This window comes from Phyllostomus discolor, chromosome 4 (assembly GCF_004126475.2).
Source record: "Phyllostomus discolor isolate MPI-MPIP mPhyDis1 chromosome 4, mPhyDis1.pri.v3, whole genome shotgun sequence".
Classification (NCBI taxonomy): Eukaryota; Metazoa; Chordata; class Mammalia; order Chiroptera; family Phyllostomidae; genus Phyllostomus; species Phyllostomus discolor.
In genome coordinates this window covers 184,564,214-184,583,452 of record NC_040906.2, presented here as the reverse complement: position 1 = coordinate 184,583,452, position 19,239 = coordinate 184,564,214, and the positions used below count along the sequence as shown (strand labels likewise).

At 40.4% G+C, this 19,239-nt stretch overlaps 1 protein-coding gene across 1 annotated transcript in view; it reads left to right on the top strand.

Moving 5' to 3' along the window:
* The first annotated feature begins 964 nt into the window (after positions 1-964).
* MOXD1 (monooxygenase DBH like 1) overlaps positions 965-19,239 on the top strand; it is a 73,392-nt gene continuing 55,117 nt past the window's right edge. Inside the window, exon 1 of the mRNA XM_028509330.2 lies at positions 965-1,291. Within this exon, the coding sequence (XP_028365131.1) occupies positions 1,028-1,291 (264 nt within the window). The 5' untranslated portion in view covers positions 965-1,027. The remainder of the gene's footprint in view (positions 1,292-19,239) is intronic.

Here is a 19,239-nt window from a genome sequence, read left to right as displayed (position 1 = left end):
ATTTTTCTTTTTTGTATCATTTGTATGAGGCTTAAACACCTTATAAACTTTTTTTTGGAAACATGGCAGAGTATAAGTAAGTCAACAAATAAAGAAGGCAATTTACAGTTGCCACGTTGAGTAATTAGCCTTCCGAAGACAGAGGTGATGTGGTCCGAGGCAGAGGCAAAACGCCCTTTGATAAACGTGGCTGTGGCCAGAACTTGAAATAGCAGGAAAAGAGGACTTCAAATTAAAATCTAACTGCCAATTGGCGCTTTAATTCTGCCTTACTCTACTTACGGATGGCAAAGAAGTTTGGCAGAATTGTCCTCTCAAAACCAAACCAAACCAAACCAAACTCAGCCCGTGCGGTAGGCCAGTCTCAGGGTGCTGAGGCCTGACTCCCTGGGGGAGAACAAGACCCCCCCGCCCCAGACGTGGGGCCCCAGCAGGGTTCAAGGGTGAGAGAAATGCCCCGGAGGGCAACCGCATCTCTCCAGCAGAGGGGGTCTTTGCTGGCTTCACTGGCTCCAGGAAACCAACAGCACGGGGTAGAAAGATGTTACTGAACGGGACTTTCCCTCACTTTCCCTCCGCAAAACCCAGGATTACCTCTTTCTCACGCTCAACTTCTCCTGTTCCGGCCTCGGCTAAACTTTCCTTCTCCTGAATGCTCATTTTTTGCGCGGGGATCCCGGGGCCCCACTTCCCCAGCAAGTGCCCACACCCTACCCACAGGATCACTCTCCCTCGTCCTTTCCCTCCTTTCTCTCCAGGATGCCCCTTGCTTTCCTTGCCACCGAATCCAGACCTCTGGGACCCAGTCAGGGGTGGGGGGCGGCAGGTGGCTCAGCGGGAAGCGAGGGCCAGGGCCAGAGTGGTCGGGACTCCGGCCCCACGGGCGGGGTTGGGAGCGCGGGTCGTGCCCCTCCCGGCCGGCGGCTGGGCGGTCCCAGGCTCGCTCTCGCGCCGCCGCCCCTCGTGCCTCCTCCTCGCTCCGCCAGTCGGCGGGAGCCCAGGTGCCTGCGGGCAGGAGGCGCGGAGGATGCACGGCTGGTTGCTACTGCTGCTGTGGGCGCTGTTCCCCCGGGCGGTGGCGGGGGGCTCGGGCCACACCTTCCCGCACCGCACGCTCTTGGACTCTGAGGGCAAGTTCTGGCTAAGCTGGAGCGCACAGGGCAACCGGATTGCCTTCCGCCTCGAGGTGCGCACCGCCGGCTACGTGGGCTTCGGCTTCTCGCCCACGGGGGCCATGGCCGCGGCAGACATCATCGTGGGCGGGGTGGCCCAGGGCCGACCCTACCTCCAGGTAAGCGCGTCCCCTCCCCTAGCGCACCCTGCCGGGTCCCGTCCCTACTCCGGGGTAGGCGTGAGTGGAGGGCCACCCGGGGCCACCGGCTGTCTCTTTGGCTGAGGCTGGACGCCTTCGCCCCGCGCAGCCCTGCTCACGCTCCCGGTTGCGGTCAGCTCCGCACACCCGGGGCCCCCAGCAGCCAGCCGTCTGGCTCCCCGCCTGTGCTGCCCGGCACAGAGTTTTCGCCCCCGGAATCTGAGCACGGTGACTCCAGGCAGTTTTCCGTCTGTGCATACTATTCCTTCTCCAGCGCCCCACTTAATAGACCCCCTCGTACACACCTGCCGCACTTCCCCTTCATCCCTGATGGAAAAGGAAAGGGACCCAGGTTTCGGGGACCTACTGGACCGCTCTCCGGGTTGGATGGGCCGGAGAGTTTTAGGCATTTTGCGGACTTGCTGCCTCGTGTCGGGGACTCTGAGAGAGTCACGGCTATTTGGGAACCCCTATGCGCCGGGCTGGTGTCAGCTACTTCTTCAGATAGATGAAGGTAAGTCTCCAAGAATCCTTTAGGATCTTTGCTATTCTGAGAGCCGCTTAGGAAGCTGCATTTAAGGATCTGCAAAATCTAGAGCGGGGCAAAATCCCTTATGAAGTGGCAAAACTTTTCACAAACTTTACTAGGTAGCAAAGCTAATGTGGCAGCTGACGGTTTGTTTTGAAAGAGCTGGAGTAGCGATGTTGCCCGTTCATAGATGTCCTTTTTAAAAATATTATTTTAATTGTTGTTGAAGTACAATTTTCTATCTTTTACTCCATCCCAGCCCAGCCACCCAGCCCTCCCCTCCTCCCTCGCATTTCCACCCGCCCCTAGTTTTTATCCATGTGTCCTTATACTTGTTCCTGTAAACCCTTCCCCTTTTCTCCTGAAATTCCCCTGAAATTCCCATAGATGTCTTGATGACTAGGAGAAAAGCCTTGTGAGATGACGAGAATGATTAGGTGGTTAAATGTTCTGGACATCTTGGTTTTTGATCTTGACCAACATTTGGACACTTTTCCACAATGACATAACAGCGTATTTACTTACCAAAGTTCATCCAACTACCCTTTGCTAAAAGTCTCTGGATTCAGATGAAGACTCCTAGTTGTTTTGGCATCGTGTTAGGCTTTGGTGATATTAAAATCAATGTACCCCATAGATTTCAGAGTGCACTTCCCAGTAATTTCATTCCTGGCTTCTGGGTTTGATTTCTACAACATTCTGACTGAGATGCCATCAAATTTGAACCCTAATTCTGGCACCAACCTACACAAGTTGGCCGGAAATAAAGAAAATGACGGCAATTAAAACTTCAAAACCACCCCGTTCTCTATTTTTCCCCCATAAATTAATCCTTCCCTCCCAAACAAAGTATTCTACAACTCCAATAAAATCAAGTTTTATGAGGATAACACTCTGTTGAAGTCACTGATGTATAAATTTCTTCTGGTGCAGCATCTCAGACATTAAATTTGTAAACCATGAATTCGACCCCAAACACAGCCCTCAGAAGCTCTCTTGACCCTCCTGTGATACAAAGTAGACAATACCTCATATAAATAACTATTTGAACAGAACCTTTTGTCTGGTTTTTGTCTGTTGTTTGTTTAGGGTGGGGAGAGTAATATGCCCTGTGACTGTCCCTGCATGTTTTATTGAAGGGAACATGGGAATCTTCCTAAGTTTATATCACAAAACAGGCTATACTCTCAAAGATAACTTGAAATTGTTTTTCCCAAAAGAGTAGCATTTCTAGAAAACCCACTAAGTTAGATATCAAATGAAAGGCCAAGAGTAGAATCCTGTTTCAACATGCCATAATGGGCCCAACACAAGCACAGACTTTGTTAAATAAAGCGGGTTTTCACACTGGTGGTGGTGGTTCTTTATAAAGATTGCATAAGAATTAATTAAGTGCTATTTAGGTTGATTTTGAACCATAGAATTTCTCTTAAAATAATTAGTAGATACATATCACAATGCGATAAACCTTATAATGGATGTTTTTCTAATATAATGAACGAGTGAGAAATAGGATTATTTTCCTTCATTTTTATTCCTAAAGAAAAATCCTTATTTTCATATATAAAGATAACCATTTTCTTAGTTGGTTGACTGCCTGTACTGTATAATTTCCTTAAACATCCTAATCATTTTAGGCCATATAAGAGACAATAAAATTATGGTAATCAATTAGGTTCAAAGATAATTTATTAAAAGCCTCTAATAAAATTAAAGACACCAAAGACCAAAATTACAAAGAAATGTGTCCGATCCAGCTCATTCATCCAAGCTGGGTGATTCCATTTGCCAACAGTTGATGCTAAATCTTCTCTCTAGAAGTTATCTGAGAGTGTCCATGCAGTGGTGTGATAAGGGCATTCTCAGCAAGTGTACCCAAAGGTAAAGAGTCCCTAACCATAGCACATGCAGTGCCAATTGGAGACTTTGGAAACTGTGTCATTTTAGTTCCAGAGATACAAACTTTACATGAATCAATGAAGCAAAATCATCAGCTTCTGGGGCTTCTTTGCACGTGCAGCCGCCATTGATACTGGAGACGGCATGGGGCTGCAGGATAACCGAGGCCAGGCCGACTTCCCAGGCCCCGCCCCCTGTGACTTTTTCCCATTGTTTGATTTCATTCTCTCTTATTCAAGTTTTACAGACTTGACTTTTAGGGGTTTTTTGTTCTTTTATTATTCTGAATTTTATTTGTCTGATCAAACCCTTCTTTTCAGTGGGATGTTACCTGCTGAAGAACTGTACGAATAAGTCCCAACCAACCAGGTAGAAAGTTGTTGGCTAAATAGATGTTACAGACCTGAATACCTATGTAGGACAAGCAGCTTATGGAAAAGAGGGTTGGGCTGGGGTGGACAAGCAGGACATCATGAAACAGAAAAGTGGAGAGGATGGAGGAAACCAGAGTTTTTGCAAGTGATTTACTGTTAGGTGGGGATGCACATCAAGTATTACCAGATTTTTCTATCTTGTTTTGTTTTGTTCTGTTTTTGAGACAAGACAGAAATTTAATTGTGTGTGTGCAATAAAATCTTCTGATTGCCAAATACTGGCCACAATTCAAGTTTGTTCAAAGCACCGCATAGTGCACATATACACACATGGTTTCAGTTCAGATAGATCCTATAGACAGCTTCATCTGGGACCAAGAGGGAAAAAAGCTAATGTTAATAAAGTGTCATCCCCAATTATGAGAATCTATGAAAGGCAGAGAGGTGGGTTCCATGTCTTTTCAGGTCAGGTTTATTTCTGTGCCACAAATGTTCCACCCGGTGTCAGAAGGGACCTTGCCCATTGTTTTGGTTATCTACTGTGTAACAAACCACTCCAAAATATAGTGGCTTCATCCAAGGATAGCTCTTATTTTGCTCGCAAATCTGTAGTTAGAGCAGGGCTTAGTGGGGACACCTCTTCTCTGTTCCACTTGGTGTCAACTCCAAGGTGAGTGGTTGGAATCATCTGAAGGCCTGACTGGCAGCTGATGTTGGCTGTTGTCAGGGACCTCCGCTGGTGCTGCGGTGGGAGTGTGGCCTCTGCGTATAGCTTCTGGGCTTCTCCACAGCAAAGTGACTGGGTCCCAAGAGTGAACATCCAGAGAGGTCCCTGTGGAACTGTATAGCCTTTTTTAAACCTAGCCTTTGAGTCATGTAATGTGCCTTCTGCTATAGTCACAGTTCCACTGGGTTTAAGAGGGAACATCACATTGTAAGGAGGTCACGTGGGAATGAAGGACATCAGTATGGCCATCTTTGGAAGAAACATTCTACCATACCATCCTTACAGTCTTGCCACTGGCTGCTTTTGAATTTTGAGCCTGTCTAGATGCATCCACTCTCTCTTGCCACTGCTGAGATGTGGAGGCAGTGTTTACTTATTCACCTTCTTTCCTTCCTCCTCTCTCCCTCTCTGATGCATGCACATGCAAACTTACTAATTGTAAGAAGTTAGTGATCAGTTGGTGATTTCTCCATTGTCCTCCTATTCCATACTCCTTCCACTCCTGCCCCCATCGCAAAATGAGTTCTGATCTTCTACAACCCATAGTGTCCAATGGTTGCCAACTACCCAATGAGTCAACCTCCAGAGGGCAGTGTGACATTTACTTGTCAGTTGGTGTAATGAAAAACCCTTGCAAGGCAAAAAAGACTTACTGTTCCCAGAGAAGAGGTATTATGAGAATTTTCCTTGCCCATTTTGTAACCCTGTGACCCTGTCTGGAGATATTTCCTGAAATGCTATATAATCAGGTACCACCGAAATGGAGAAGAAAAGAGAGAAGTGTGGTTGCGAAGCAAAGCCTGTCTCAGTGTACTCTATGAGGGACTTTGTTCTACAGAGGCTTACCCTTGGGGAGACCGTGCTCTGCGGGAGGATGCTGCTGAGTCACTCTCTACACAATCTTTCACAGAATTGCCAGGGGTGGGGATGGAAAGCAGTCCTTCCTTTGGCATCAGCTTTTGAAAACTTCACCATTTTTTTTCTCAATGAATTAACTCAATGCTCCCTTCCTTGACAGATCATGTCCTTTCCTTGTACTTTGCCCCTTTTTGACACAGAGCAATCCCACCCCCACCGGAGCCACTTAGCAACTGTGAGTCCCATTTGAGGCAAGTGATCCGGGTTGATGAATGCACAGTTTGTGCGAGTTAGGGAAGAGGGCAGCATTGTCGGATGTGCTGTTGAATTTGCACAAAAATTGATTCACTCTTCCTTTGGGGGTGTAAATCATTAGTGAATGGAGGCCAAAATATGTGTCATCATTTGTTACAGCCTTGCTTGTTGGCTGTCTCTAAAACTGAAGCGTTTCTGTGATGAGGAGTGAGTCCTCAGCGGCAGGGTAATTGCTGCCCGGCTGCTTGCTGAGGAGCTGAGGAAGTGCTTGGAACTGATTTGAAATCACAGAAAACAGTGAGCATTCTTTGTGGTTAATGATGTGCTTCTTTTAAGTGCACCCCAGCCAACGGCAACAAAGAAATGTTTGGAAAGCAAATTGAAAAGCTGTAAGGGGAAGACTGGGAGAGTGTGCAACCCTGACACAGCTCAGCTGGGGCTTTGTTAAGAGATATTTATGAGCCTTTGGACAATGCCCCCCAATAACCAGACGACAAAGGGACTTCTCCAAGGCTCATGCTTGGGTATTAGTAATACAGACACATGACTGGTGTGATGCTCAGTACACAGTGGTAGTCTTCAGCGTGTGGTTCTCCCTGGCAGAGCAGATGATTTCGTAATGACAGCCTGAGGAAACCGCAGACCTAAGAGCCACGGAAACAATGTACCTGAATTGACCAACAGATTTCGAGGCTTCAGGCAACCAACGGCCATTTCTGAATTCTTGAAAGGACAGGCAAGATTCTACTTCAAAGAAAGTGAATGGTGTTTTATTGAATTGTCATTTGTAATAGAACCACAGTAAAATAAAGTTGCTGGCGAAAGGAATGAATTCATTATACATCATCATGTTTCTGGAAATGTTTGATCCATATGTTAAAAAAAAACTGTGCATACAGATGCATCGCAATGCTGTTTATTGTAACTTCAAAAAATAAGTAATGCAGAACTTCTAAAAAGAAAAATATTTCTCCAGGAATCTTCTTCCAAATCTATGTCTTTTTAACTTGTAAAACTCTAGAGCAGATAAAAAAAAAAAAACCCTACTCCTAAGGACAGCATACAACACATAAGTAGAGAATTTTGCAAAATAATTACAAGTAGATAATTTTTGTTAACTGTAGAATTGGGATCATATAGCTGAGTGCTACACAAATAATGAATGGACCAAATTTAGTTTACTATTGAGGTCTTCTTATTAATCTAATGTACACATATAACTATGAGAAAATCTTTAAACACTTCTTATTTTTACAGGTTCAGTGTTGATGTTTTATGTCTTTGCTTGCTGCTTCTTACTCCCCTCTCATTTTAAAGATGAGGAAACTGAGTTTTGAGTAGCTGTTATGTAAATGGCTTGTTGCCTTCCTGAGTTCCAATCTGATGTTCTTTCTTCTGCAAGCAAGCTGTAATTTACAAAAATCATATGCATTTTCTTCCTTAGTAGTGAAAGACCTTGTATGATAAAATACATTTTTAAGAGACTGATAAAATGAAATCATTGTATTTTGACTACTTTTGTTTCACGATAAATATCATAGGTATAAATTTCTAGGATACAATTTTCATTTGCTGAGTTCTTAATATAACCAACCATGCATTATGGTAACTCCTTAAAGTATGTAATTCTCACGATAGCCCAGTGATCAGTACCTTGTTTATCCCACTTTGTGGATGTGTTATCCTGAGGCATTAGGTCACACAGCTTGGGGGTCATTTCGACTTTGACTGTTTTCATAAAGTACTTCCCTATAGACAGAGAATGCTGGCATGTTCATGCGTTCATCCAGTCAATATTTACTGAAGGTTTATCAAACCGTTCTAGACGCTGGGCACATAGCACTGAGTGAGACAAAGTTATTGGTATTATGGAGCTCATATTTTGGTGGGAGTAAACAAATAAATAAATGAACAAGAAAAATATTGGAAAGTGGTAAGTGCTGTGCCAAGAATTAAAAGCCGGTGGTGTGATAAGGGGCTGTGTGGCTTTTTCAGATTAGGATGCTTATCATCAAACCATGAAGGAAAATAAGTTATCCCAAGTTTTAAACGTTGTTTTCAAGACTAGCCATAGTGTTTACAATGAAAAATACTATATGCTATGAAGAAGATTATCTGGTATGGGCATCAAAGAACTCTGTAGACCTTGAATACAGGGAAGTGCCTACCTGGAGGAAGTATAATTAGTGCTTTTTCAAATGTGTCTGAACCGCATGAGCACTCTCTTCTATTTCTGTGGCATTCTTACACAGATGTTTAGTAGGCTCAGCTAGAGTCTTTCAAGCTTTGATCTAGAGAGTTGATGATTTTATAGAAGTTTCTTAATACTAGGTGGGAATGTTTTTCTCTTATACTCTGTGCTCTTTTTCATTTTCAATAATCTTATAGAGCTCAGGGATTCTGAGAAGCTAGATCAACAAAACCACATATGTCTGGGGAGGATTCCCATCTTTTAGGCAATTTTTAAACTAAAACCTTTGAATCTTGGTTTCATAGATAAAATTTAATTGCTACCTTCCTGCCCTCCTGCCCCTAGGAAAGTCTATACACTGAAACACACTCCTACAAGGAAACTCACGGTAGATAAAACCACGTGGAAGCTCATCCTTCCGGTACTTTGGACGCCTTTGGTCAAGGCCAAGATGGATTCATGTTATGGCAGATTGGAGTCTAGTGTTGGGTGGGTGGGGCTAACAGAGAGCTGAGAACTGGCAAAGATGCTTCCATGTCAGATGTTCCGAAGTTTTTCTGCACATTAGGGTCACTTGGGTGTCTTTTAAAATCTTTAATGTCCAGAAAATCCTTTCTCTCCCTCCCCCACATCAGTGAAATCACAGTCTGCAGGGGGTGGTGGACACAGACAGTAATATATTTTTTTAGTTTTCCTGGTGATTTTTATCTGCAGGCAAGCTCGGGAAATGCTGACCCTGTGTGGTCAGATGCTCTGATAAGAATACAGTGATTCCTTTGTGATCCACATAGAGAAGCTTGGAAGATTCCAGGCACAGGGCATAGGGATGCAAAGCAGGTCTCTGTACAAAGCAACTTACACTAACCATTTGGTGTTTGAAGCAAGGGCTAGCATTTGGTATTTAAGATTATTTTGCAAAAACAAAAATAAAGTGGTTTTCCTAGAAAGGAAACAATCGTGAGGTGAGTTTAATGAATTAGTTGATAATTCTATGTATTTTCTTAAATGTACATGTTGAAACAAGACCAGCAATGGAAGAACTGGGTAGTGATATGTTTCAAAATACGCAGAACCAGAAATCTCTGTCCTCCTCCAAGCCCTTGCCATACCGCCACACCTTTCTTCTGCTGGTACTAGCTGCTGTATTTCCAAGCAACAGGAATATTTGCCCACACAGAGTCTAACATATGTTATATATGATACCAGAGCATCAATGGAACATTAATAAAGGAATGTCCCAGAGAATTACCAGCCTGTATTTAAGCCAAGAAAAGTGTTCTCTAAAATCTTTTATTAGAATTAACAGTAACAGAGTGGACTCCCTTTGTATTTGGTTAAACTCTCCTCAAGTGTTTCTCCAGTTATATAAATACACAGCCTTTCCTTTCCCTCTGGTGTTTTCCAAGGATGCTTATAAGCCCCACAGTGTGAAATGCTCCACAGCTATAGTTGCAGAAGGGAGAAGAAGAGAAAGTAGCAAAAGAGGTAAATAGTCTTTTTTTTTTACAAGTTGATGGCTGTGCTGGTGCTGCCACATCTTCCTGAGGTACCAGGAACCAGTCCATGTGCTTGGCAGGTCCCCAAGAAATATCTGCTGGACACCTGATGAGCAGTCAGAAGCAGGAAGTCATCCTGGAAATCCCAGCCTTGCTTGCTGCTTATTGATGGAGCCACCCTCGGCAAGCTACTTAATCTCTCTAAGGGACAGTTTCCTTTATGAAGAAAGGAATCATATCTAATGCATGGGTTTTGTTGCTTTAATCCTGACTCTCTGGCCCATGTTAGTTAGTTATTTATTAAAGTATAGTTGACACTCAATGTTATGTTAGTTTCAGGTATACAACATAGTGATTGAATGTATATACCTTATGATGTGATCATCGTTGATTTAGTAGTCATCAATTACCACAGTTATTACAATAAATTTTTCCCAGTTATACAATAATTAAGTTTCGGGCAGGTAATGTAATGCAACGCATGGGGCTTTTGTGAGGAATACATAAAATAAGCATGTAAAACTCCTAGCACAATACGTGACACATTGAAAGTACTCCCTAAATACAAGATGCCATGAAGCAATCTCTTAAGGAAATATTGTTAAAAGATTACATGGAGACATATGCTCCAGCTTCGGAATGTGGGAGATATTTTCTGTTAACTGTATAGAGGGAGGAGATTGGAAGACATTTTTTAGAAAATTTGAGGACAAACTTTAAGCGAATGGTTTGTGAACACTTCGCAGTCCTTAATGACTAGAAGCCAGCATAGTTTTAATAATCATAGATTCTACTGACAAGACTGCATTTTCTTTTGAGTTGGATTTATTGGGCCAGTAATTGAGGAATCAAGTAAATGGTGCATCTGAATGATAGTAAGTAATTATCAGGGTTTTGCATAATGTCTTTACAAAAGATGGACTAATAAAGTTGAATTAGTTATAATCATAGATGTTTAAACATGCAAACTCAAAGCATGTTGATAACAAATTTACTACATTAGACTACAGAATGACTGGGGACTCAAAAGAGAGTAATATATTAAAATAATGAAAGAAAACTAAAAGTTAAAAATTCAATGAGAACACAAATTAAGTTAAACATTTGGTTAAAAAATTAGACATGTATGCACAAGAAGTATAAAATTGGATTAATTGGAGTTCTTATGAACAAGTTGTAAGTATTAGTTGATTTTAAGCTCAAAGGATATGCTTGCTAAGCAGACAGAGGCAGTATTAACCTATACACTCTACTGTTTCTATCAAGGATATTGATATAGTACTCTGTACTAGGCTAATCACACCAGAAGACACCTTCTAGAACAGCATTTCTAAAGAATGTGTGGGTGAACTGGAGCTGTCTAAAGGGGGTTACAAAGATGGTTGAACTCTCTGGAAATTGGGTACCTGCGTAATGGGAGCACCTGGCAACACCGCACCTGGAGAAAGAACAAGTGGAAAAGACGTGATGATTGTCTTTGAACCAGTGGACTGTCTCCCTCGAGAAATATGGATTAGATGTTACCTATCAGGCTCCAAAAAGACAAAAAAAGACCCAATTAATATACATTAAAGGGTATTTCTGACAAGCAGAGGTATTAAACTTAACTGATTTGTTTTTGTGAGGCGGTAAATTTATGAGCTTTGTCACTGGAGGCATTAACTACTGTGATCATCACTTAAGAAATCCTCCTTTGGCAGGAGCTAGGATTTAGGTACCTTCAGGTTGTGTTCCAACTTGAGTATGATGCTAAAAATAACCTTTCTCCACAGTCATGCTTTTAGGTTATTCAAGAAATTAACAGAAGGGAAGACATTAGCAACTATGAAACTGTCTTGTTCTTTAAGCTGCTCCCACTCTAGCTGGAGCCACTGGGACCACTGTCCGTCTCCCGGACCGCCCCTCTTCTTCCTTCTTCTCAGCGTTCTCTACACTGTGGCCACAGCAGTGTACACTCATGTTTATATATTTTTTTGCATGTCAAAATATACCACTTGCTGCTTAAAGCTCAAATGACTTTTATATAAGCCTAGTATCCCAATTCCCTGTACTGACATGCAAGGTGTTCTAACATCTGGGACCAGTGCATTTACCCATTGTGATTACTATAGTTCAGTTACACTGGCTTTTGTTCGCTTCCTCAAATTGGATGAACCTACCACACTTCAGGTTCTTTCCAATAGCTGCTCTGTCTTCCTGGAACCTACTTTGTTTGTTTGTTTGTTTGTGTTTGTGGCTGGCTTCTACTTGTAGTTGATTTCATAGAGTAAGTAAGTGTCATTGCCTCAGCAGTGACTTTCTGATCACTCAGCCCGAAGGCCCTCCACTGCCTCTCTATAATCTCTGTTTTATTTTCCTATATACCTAACATCGAAACAGTTATGGTTACATTGTTATTTCAATTAAAAATGGTGCACCATCTCCCAACTAAACTATCAATTTTATTACAGTGGGGAATATGTCTACTATCCTGTGCAATCATGTGTCTTCAGCTTTATAAAAGGGGCTGAGGAATAGTGGTCACTCAATACAATGTGTTGGGAGAGAGAAGAGGAAGGACGGAGAGAGGGAGAAGGGAGGGAGGAAGGAAGAAAGACACTTCTCAAAATTTATTCCTTGCATAAACTGGTCACGGAGAATTAAGGGAAGTCATCTAAAATTTAGGATGGAGGTAAAATGACATCTTATTTCAATGGCAAGATCTGAAGTTGCCTTTTTCATTAAAGTTTATTATGGTTAAAGAATCAAAATTTTAATTTCACCCTGTGTCTCTGATAATTCTATAATTTTAGCAAAGTGCTAAATTATAAGAAAATCAAGATGAGAATATTTACTTTACTATTATTAAGGATGTGTGCTTTCAGAAGGTGGAACTTGTGGAACAGATATGCCAGGTGGGCCCCTCGATGGAGTGCAAGCTAGCGGGGTTCATGTTTCAGTGTCTGGTAGTTGTTTAACAGATCCCTCATTAGACCTAGAGTCCCAGTTTTATCTGAAGTGGTTTCCAGAAGGCAGGCCCCTTCTATTTTGACACTTTGTTCAAATTTCTAAGATTTGTGAAGAAATAACTTATTAAAATCAGCTTGTCTTGAAATTCTGAAAATTATGTTTATGTAGTTCACTTACACAACTTTATGACTTTTTTAGGATCAAAGATTCCCTTTAACACAAAAATGTTTATTATTTTACTCTCAATATTATTTAACCACCATAACAGTTATTATAGAAACTGATATTACAAACAAATGTTTGAAGGAACAAGGCTTTTGAGTTGTGGAAAAAGAAGAAAAACTACAAGCACCTGTTGAGGAAAGTGATGACAGATGGCAACATTTTTCTCAAGTTTTTTTCCTGCAGCTGTGCTTACATTCAGTTCTCCCGGCTGAGCCAGAGTTTATTCATATCTTTTATTACACTCGGAGGGCTTTCGCTTTATCCTGTTTAACACAGCAGCGTCAAAGCTCTCTTCTGTTACCGAGATTTTATTCAAGAGAGAAACAAAACTGACAATGAGTGAGAACCAATTTAACATCTGTGCAATCATGTTTTTTTGACGAGAGGTCGCAGCGATCTTGTAGAATCCAGACGCCAGCCTCGCGGGGCGTGTTATCTCCGCTGGAACGTGGCAGCCAGTTCTGGCGCTTTCACGCTTTCACGGGAAATGCCAACTGTTGGTAATGCTGACTTCGCTGTTGCCACACAGTGTTTTGAAACCTTAATGATATATTTCATAATTTTTTCAAAGCATAAAATGTTCAAAAGGAAAAATATCTTGTGAGAACATGTTTCAGGAGTACTAGTATCTTTTATGACACAACTGCAGAATAGTGGTAACTTTCCTGCCGGAGGCTAATTATTAACTCAGACTTTCAAGGCTAATAGGTAATACTTTACCTATAAAAAACATAAGTGAGTGAAACACATAATTATGGTGATAATCCACAATAAAAAATTATCTCAATGACAATTCATATTGAAGCTGATCTTAATGCAGATATTTGTGTTAGAATGATTGACATTAACATAAAGCCATTGATATAGGGTAACTTTATTTCACACTTTACAACACAGAACCTTAAAACTGAGCAAGCACAGAGAAGAATGGCTTCTGGGTATCAGCTTTTGTATTTACATAATTAAAACATCTGAATATCTTTAAATTCTTACAAAACCTCTACAGAGTCGCAACTCTCCAAGTTCTCCTCCATGCTCTTGCCTTCACAGAGTCCATTTTTAATGAGACTTAATTGGAGCCCACTTTTATTTATCAGGATTTTGTTATATTTATAAAATATACAATACATTTGGTACGTATATCATCCAATTAGATTTATTTGTATAATGGCTGACTGTGCCATGACAGCAAGAGTGCACTGTGATCAAATTCCTATTTTTATTTTAAAAGTCCTGGAGTATCAAGCACTGTAGGAAGTGGGCTGAGGAAAGGCCTTCACTGTGGATTTACAGTGGAGCGGCATTGGGGTCCATTTGCTCACTGGGCCTGGGAGTAGGGGTGAGGTAAGGGATGCCATTCAGTTCTAATTCTGAAGTGAAAATCAGTAAAAATGATCTGGGAAACTTTCTTAAATATCTCATAAGTACTACAGGACAGTTTCGTGAATATAAATTTCTAGGTGATGTTACCGGTATTCAAACTCTTAGTTGGTGGACGATTTACTGTTAGTTTCATTCTCCAGTCCTCTGCTTCCTGCTCCCGCAGTATGATAGATACAAAATAACTCTTCCATTGAATTACCCACTTGAGTTACATTTATCCCTTTGTCACATTGTCAGGAAAGTTTTAAACTCACTGAACATACTTTTTTTAGGTTTAGTTAATCTGCATGAAGGATTTTTAAGAGTGACAGGCCCTTGAGTGACTTTTCTTTTTCTCCCTCTTTTTCCTTCTTCCCCACCCTCCCTTCCTTCTTTTCTTCCTCCAAACAAGAATAGTTAAATGCTAGGAGTTTTGGAGGGGAAAGGGTGCTTTTTCTCTCCTCTTGCCTCACTTAATTGTTCTCTTAGGGTTTGCCAATAAACCATTTTTATTGTATAATATCGATAGTATTAAGACCATATTTGATTATAGACCATGTATTTTTATTAATACTGGGTGAAGGAAGAAAAAACTTAACGTATTTCTGGGGAAAGTTTTGCCCCCACCAGGCTAAATTATGACTCTACCACAAAGATGTGAATATTGGAATATGGTTCTTGGGTTCTTATTTTTAATTTTCATTTAGATTTAGCAAAACAAAAGCAGGATGCTCCTTTCAAAATTACACATATTTAATGAGCCTCTGCTCTGTGCAGGCCATTCTGTTAGGCACTGAAGATATAAATTACATTAGAAAACATTCTCAAGCATGGTTTCTACATTAGGAAACATTCTAAAGCATGGTTTTTCTCTCTTAGAACTGTTTTTTTTCTTTCCTTTAAAATAGGTAGGGAATGCCCTCCTAGTATGAAAGGCTTTCAAAGAGTATTTGCATGCATAAACTTTTTTTCTAGATGTGATGTCAGTTTCATAAGATTCATGTCCATTTAGGGTCTAAAAGGTTGTAACAACATCCCCAGAGTTCAGTGCCAGATGTGTTTACATGGCAGATCATGCAGACCCAAATTCATCCTAGCATCTGGTTAAACACATTCCACGTCAGATCTTAACCATATGTAAATATAATTGAGAGCAAGTGAGAAAATAATCTGTCTCCCTCTTTTTGTTCTATTTACAATGTAAACAACTATGCTGAGGTTCCAAATTTATAACTGGATTAACAGTATTAGGTCTCTGTTACTAGGCTTTTACCACGTGGTCGAGAAGATATGCTGCATCTAGAATATATTGCCTGCTACACGGAATGCAGGTACAGGGATAAGGATCCGGAGCGGGAATGATTGCTTCCAGTTGGGATGATCAAAGAAGACTACATAGAGGAGGCAGAGTCATGCATGAGTCTGGAAGAGAAGGACGTGTGTCAATGGATGTCATTAGTGGAGAGTCTGTCTCAGTGGGGTGAGGAGAACAGGAGATAGAGACGAGCAAAATGAACAAAAGCAGTTTGATCAAGAGCTGGAAAAAGGCAGAGTATTTAGGGGGCATAATAAATAGATAACAGAGACCCTGTGGTAAGATTAATTGATAGACATCCTGGAAAACCAGGTTAGGCTAAATTTTAGGTAAACGTGAATCTAAATTATAAGACTTTGTGCTATAAACTGTTGAATTAAATATATTCACATACTGAGAGTAATTCTGAAGAAAGAGCTTGATAGAAGTAAGTAGGAGGTAGTCTGATGTGAGATAGGAGAAGTTGTAATGGAGAAGAAGCAAAAGGTGGGTTATTTTCCGGAGGAAGACATGACAGGAGCAGAGACTGTGGAGTTGTGAGTAACAGAGGGAGAAGTTAAAGAAGATTGTGGTTTTGAATTTGGATGGCTGGGAGAATGGCAGTGTAAGCAAAGAACATCAAGAAAGCTAGTCTTAGATTTCTACCAATCTGAAGATTGGTATTGTCTCTTCCTTAGAGATTTGGTACAATCCCCAGTGAAAGCACCTTGGCTTAGAATTTTCTGTGTAGGAAGGTTTTTAGCCATGAGTAGATTAGAGGGCTGTTTAGAGTATCTGTTTTTCTGAATAAGTTGGTGGTTTGTGTCTTTCCAAAAGACTGAATGCTTCTCATCTAAATTATCCAAGTTTTATGTATCAAGGCATACATAATATTAACCTTTAGATGTCTGTAGGATCTATTTTAGTATTTGTTTTTCATTTCACTTACATTTGTTTTGTCCCATCTTCTCTTTGTTTTAATTTTCTATTTTTAGGCTTTCTTTTAGATTGAGTTATATTTTATGGTTTTATAAAGTAGATATTTTTTAGGATAGAAAGAAAACAAGATGTGAGCTCTCATGGTTATAGTTGAAATTTCTTCAATTAAGTGAGATGTATGATCATAAACTGAGGGTGGAAAAATGTTGCCATTTGTCCAGAGAAAGTTTAGGATATTTGTCTTGGGGTGTCTCCTGAGAAAACAGCAAGAGAGTAACATGGATTGCCCTGCACTAATAAGGGCCTGGCTGTAGTAGACATGTAACTAACTACTAATACTACTTGGAGAGCTAATCTGAAGGTATGTTTCCAAATAAGCCTTAAAATTTGAAAAATGTGAAAAAAAATTGCAATGGAATTACATTAGTGATTAGGATGTTTTGCATTTCAGTTTTGGTTTTAATCAGATGCATTCATGTTTTCCCTCATGAACACTGAAGATACCAGCTCTTTTAGACAATCACATTTTGCCAGGAGTCTAGACCATGGCACGATTGGCTGCCGCCTTTCTGTTTATTCAACCCTTGGTGTTTTACCCATGGCAGATGAACTCAAGGATTTTTAGTTAAGACCTGAGTGAAGCTTCTCCCATTTTCTTTTTCAGAGCTAAGTTATCTGAAGAGCCAGAAAAAATAGAATAGCTGGAAGGAATTGGTATTGGTGAATGGAAATAGAACAAATGGAAAATTGGCAAACCAGCTGGATATTTTGTGGGACTAATGGCTTTAGAAACATGTTTGCAAGACGAGGATAATTATTGTACTCTTTGAACTGATTACATTTTGTATTGTATTCTTTTTGTTTGCAAAAACTGATTGCTTGATTCATCTGCTTACGTTTCATTGCATAAATCTAAAGCCCTCATTGCCCATAGGCACTGTTATTTTGTTTACATATTGAAAATCTATGTAATTAAAAGTGGGGAAATCACTGTTTCATAGGATTATTTTGTTTGAACAGCTTTCACAATCGCAACTGGTTCTCAAAATCTTTTTTGACAAACCCCAACTTTAGCAGTAACAACAGTAACATTTTATGTGAAAAACTTGACAAAGATATTTTCCAGAGACTGAAATATGAACTAACTCATACTTTTCCAGAGGTGAGCACAGTGGTGTAGGACAGACTGCCTGGGGTCAAATATGGGCTTTCCTACTGCTTACCAGTTGTGCGTTTTGGGCAAGATTCTTAGTGCTGCAGTGTCTTTGTTTATGAAATCGAGTTTATCTTGTAGACTTGATATGAACATTAAATGAGTCAGTACATTTAAATGCTCACAGTGGGCTTGGTGCATAGCATGTTTCCAATAAGTTGTAGTTACTGGAATGAAAAAGTTAGTTAGGCTCGGAGCATTGCCAGTAACACGGGGTTTGAACAATATCTAGATCTGAGACTCTGGATACAAATCCACACACACTTGGTAACTACATTAAAAAGGTACTAGGTGGATTGAGCGTGGGCTGTGAACCAAAGCATCACAGGTTCGATTCCCAGTCAGGGCACATGCCTGGGTTACAGGCCATGACCCCCAGCAACCGCACATTGATGTTTCTCTCTCTCTCTCTCTTTCTCCCTCCCTTCCCTCTCTAAAAATAAATAAATAAATCTTTTTTAAAAAATTAAAGAAGGTACTAGGAATAAAAATTCCAAATACAACCCATTGGAGTGTGACATTTATTGATGGCTTAAGGTATTTTTTCGTGTATAATGTATTTTTCTCTTCCAAGCATAGCAATATTTTCTTCAAATGTAATTGTTTACTATTAGTGTCAGTATGTATATTCTGAATCAACTCTTTGTGATTACTGAAAAACCAGTATAAGAAAGGCAAAATTTGTGCCCATAAGTGATAATAATTAACAATGTGATTTTTGTAACCATCAACATAGTAAGCTAAAGGCATAGAGAAATCTTTTGGAAAAAAGCTATGTTTTAGAATGGAAAGAAATAGCATTGAATGGACACTAACCATGACAAGCATTTTCCCCTTCTATGCTATTGCATTTATTTAGGGGAGAGATGGGGGTCAGCTTGCAACCATGTGATTCCAAAGCTCATGCCTTCTCTGTTGCGTCTGTCTGCCTCCCAGAAGTGATCTGTACCCCACTGGATAAGTTTAGTACAAAAGTTATAGCTGATCCACAAAAACAAAACTTCTCTAATTTTTCAATATCTTGTAATTCAGGTAGTTCCATGTATTTTCTTATTTTTATTGCATTTTGTTTTAATAAGCATATGCCTTTAAAGCTCATACTAAAACAACCCATCATCTTAAGGATGGGTTTCCTTTTTAAGTGCAGAAGAGACACTATCTGTGGAAATGGTGGAAAAAGTGCTGACCTTGGGGCTGGTTCTTGCTTTGCCACAAATTAGTTACTTCATTTTGGGGCAAGGAATTTCACATGTAGAAGTCTTCTTTTTATTTGCATAATCAATGAAAACTACTCAGTGATCTGGAACATTCCATCTCTTTTGATGCTATATGGTATTATACATCCACACTGCCTTTTCCTGAAGAGCCAGAAGTTCAAACATGGGCCAGTTTCCCAGGCAATTTATTCCCTAGTTGGGATCCTCCAGCCCCTTAGAAATTTTTAGGACTTAAAGAATGACTAAGATATAGAATTTTGTAATAAGCAAACTCAGAATCAGTTTTTTAAGGTCCTGTATATACTCTCTCTGTTTTTAATTTTTGTTATTTTATTGTTGTTCACTTAATCTAAATTCTCTTCCTTCTGAATTTACGATATCCTGACTTTTTTTCCATCT